The following is a 3,509-nucleotide window of genomic DNA, read 5'->3' on the forward strand; positions in this document are numbered from 1 at the left end:
AATCTCATACAATACACCAAGTATTGCAAACTACAACGATAGGGGAAGGAAGAGCAAGAGAGATATTTCGTCAAATCCTTCTTTCATATAGGGTGAAAATGTCCTGGTTAGAGAGGGGAATAGATGGATCAGAGGAAAAATAGTCCAAACAACTGAATATCCTCGGTCTTATTGGGTTAGGATGGAGGATGGTTCAGTGGTAAGAAGAAATACGTTCCATTTAAAACATACACCCATCATGTTTCCAGACAGTGACATACCGGATAACTTTGACGACTTCTTTGAAATCAATAGTCTGAAAAATTCCATCAGATGTGATGCCACTCTCATTGACCAGAATAATTTAGTACCTACTAATAATAGTAATAGTCCTGTTTTACCTAGCAATAGTATTAACCCTGTAAATGACCAGAATAATTTAGTACCTACTAATAATAGTAATAGTCCTGTTTTACCTAGCAATAGTATTAACCCTGTAAATGACCAGAATAATTTAGTACCTACTAATAATAGTAATAGTCCTGTTTTACCTAGCAATAGTATTAACCCTGTAAATGACCAGAATAATTTAGTACCTACTAATAATAGTAATAGTCCTGTTTTACCTAGCAATAGTATTAACCCTGTAAATGACCAGAATAATTTAGTACCTACTAATAATAGTAATAGTCCTGTTTTACCTAGCAATAGTATTAACCCTGTAAATGACCAGAATAATTTAGTACCTACTAATAATAGTAATAGTCCTGTTTTACCTAGCAATAGTATTACCCCTGTAAAGCCTAGTATTGGAAATGATTTGTTGTCAATGCCTAACACTAGTAATAATGTAATTAATCCAGATAGTCCTTGTTCAGATGACAGTTATTGTAGTCTTACAAATGAAACATTATCTTCTCCTCAAATAGAAAGGTTTTCTCCCCAGCATGATTATGAACTCGGTCATGATTATTTGCAAAGAACTAAACTAGGGCGTGTTATTAAAAAACCAATAAGGTACCGTCCCTATAATTAGAAGTAAACAAAACATTGACATTGTATATTATATTTCTCAAAATTATTTAATTGTATTTCTGACATTGTAAAGTTTACTAGACTTAAGATTGACATAAAGCAATAATTTTCTCCTGGCCCCTTTAAAAGGGGGAGACGTCATATCTGGCAACACTGTTGCAAACCTCATGCATCTGGCAACACTGTTGGATTTATTGGAAATGGAATCTGAGGTTAGATTGCTGGGAAATGTCTGGTGTAACTCGTGTCTTAAAATTATTATAACTGTGATAAAATAAATGTTAAAATAAAGTGTTTAAATGTTAAATGTATTAATGTACCCTCCTCTTCTTATTATCCCTGACCTATAACATAACGTAACATATATGACGAAATTACCTTTCATAATCAATTAAAACTCTTGACTCCTTACTTAGGTAAGTTTTCTCCTTTATTTATTTTACCTTAGTATTATTTTTTGCATAAAAAAATTTACCTATCGCCATAACTATCGGTATCGCTCCTAACCTCCTAATCGATTATCGAAAATCGATTTTACATTACACTGTTGCCAAGTCTTGCAAGCCACTTCCACACGTCATTACCAGACTACCATGGAACTGCAGTTCCAAAATGGAGCTACGTGACAAAATGGATGCAGTGGTTTCCAAACTGTGGGTAAGCATGTTAGGGGAAATCAGAGGCCGTTCACACACACGTTTTGCATGAAACTGAACTTGAGTGGCCGGCCAGCCGGCCTAACCTCTGAAGGCCTAGTGCCCAAGTGTTGGTCTTTTTTTTGTACATAGTTCTACAAGCCCAGTAGGTAGTCACAAAGACCATGACCAATATATTTTGGACATTGCCAAAGCCCAAAAAGTTTTTGGGCTTTTAATGGCTGAGGATGGAAGGAAAAAGTTTAAATAATAATAATAATAAACATCACATAAGTACATAGATGGATATACACCTATAAGTTATGTACTTACCTACCTACCTGATGAAAATAAAAAGTAAAATACACATCTAATCATTATTATATAGGTAAGTAGGGTGCCTGGTTGTACCTTGGCCCCCAAAATCACTTTTTGATTTTTTTAATTTTTTCTATTAATGTTATTGGCATAATTTTAATTGATTTAGAAAGGAAATTTTCTTGGCTATCTATACAATTAGCAATGATTGTTTTACTAATTTTTAATTAAGAGATATACCCAATTTTCCGACACCACCTTTTTGGGGTTCAAGGTACAACTACCCTATGTACCTTGGACCCATACCCTTTGTACCTTGGTCGCAATGTATTCTAAATGGAAAAAATCTTCAAATTTTGAAGGCAAATTTGGGGTTGAAGGGTTGGAGATAGGACTACACGCCTTATAGCTTTTTTCATCTACTCATTGAAAACTAATACCTCCCAAAATTTCTACTAAATTGGCCAACATTTTTTTTTACACCTTTTTTATCCGTCGTACCTTGGCCCCCAGGGCGTTGTACCTTGAACCCTAAGGATGTTGTACCTTGAACCCTAAGGATGTTGTACCTTGAACCCTAAGGATGTTGTACCTTGAACCCTAAGGATGTTGTACCTTGAACCCTAAGGATGTTGTACCTTGAACCCTAAGGATGTTGTACCTTGAACCCTAAGGATGTTGTACCTTGAACCCTAAGGATGTTGTACCTTGAACCCTAAGGATGTTGTACCTTGAACCCTAAGGATGTTGTACCTTGAACCCTAAGGATGTTGTACCTTGGACCCTAGATGTTTTGTACGGTGGACTCTAGGGGTGGGGTTTGTAACTGCTATGGTCTTATCCTCCCGAAATTGAAGAGAGAAGGAAGACAGGATAGGAGAAAGCCAGCTGTTCCGAGAACGAACATTATCCCATCAGGATAAAATCCGCCCCGGGCGGGAATCGAACCCGCGGCCTAGCGCTTACAAGGCAGACGCACTACCAACTAAGCTAACTAGGCTGGCAGCTCTTTGACTTTAAAACCTCACCTAAGTCAGCACAACTGTTCCATTGATTTTCAGTCATGGCTAGGAGAAGTGACCACTTCGAATAACAAGGAGTTCACCATCCTCAACCTGGAGCAAGTTCTGGATCCCAGTCGACCTATGACAACTCGGATAATGGTCCGATTTGAACCGAATGGAGGCAGTCCCAAGGTGAAGACCATCTGGCTAAACGGAAAACAGATATGCCCAGCCGAAACTCCGAGTAAGTACGCCCTTTATAAACAAGACCACCTTAAGGCTTAGGTGTAGGGGCAAACAGCCCTAAAGGATGGGTTGGGCCTTTCTTTCCCTCTTTTTTAAGTAGGCGTTAACAAAGGATTGTGCCGGGCAAGGTATTGTGCCGTGTCTTAGGAAGGGCACAGCTTTAGGCCGTGCCAGTAATTGCACAGGTAAGATTTTATGTTTCAGCGTTTAAAGAAATTCAAATTTCAAATCAATTCTCGAGATTTTTTGAGTGGATCGTAAAAAAAAAAAAAAAAAAAAAAAAAAAAAAAAG

General features: G+C 37.4%; 1 protein-coding gene across 1 annotated transcript in view; it reads left to right on the forward strand.

Moving 5' to 3' along the window:
* LOC103521416 (sporozoite surface protein 2-like) overlaps positions 1-1,131 on the forward strand; it is an 11,125-nt gene extending 9,994 nt beyond the window's left edge. Inside the window, exon 2 of the mRNA XM_008486527.3 lies at positions 324-1,131. Coding sequence (XP_008484749.1) covers positions 324-1,015 — 692 coding nt within the window. The 3' untranslated portion in view covers positions 1,016-1,131. The remainder of the gene's footprint in view (positions 1-323) is intronic.
* Positions 1,132-3,509: the final 2,378 nt, after the last annotated feature.

Source organism: Diaphorina citri, unplaced genomic scaffold (assembly GCF_000475195.1).
Source record: "Diaphorina citri unplaced genomic scaffold, Diaci psyllid genome assembly version 1.1 scaffold5205, whole genome shotgun sequence".
NCBI lineage: Eukaryota > Metazoa > Arthropoda > Insecta > Hemiptera > Psyllidae > Diaphorina > Diaphorina citri.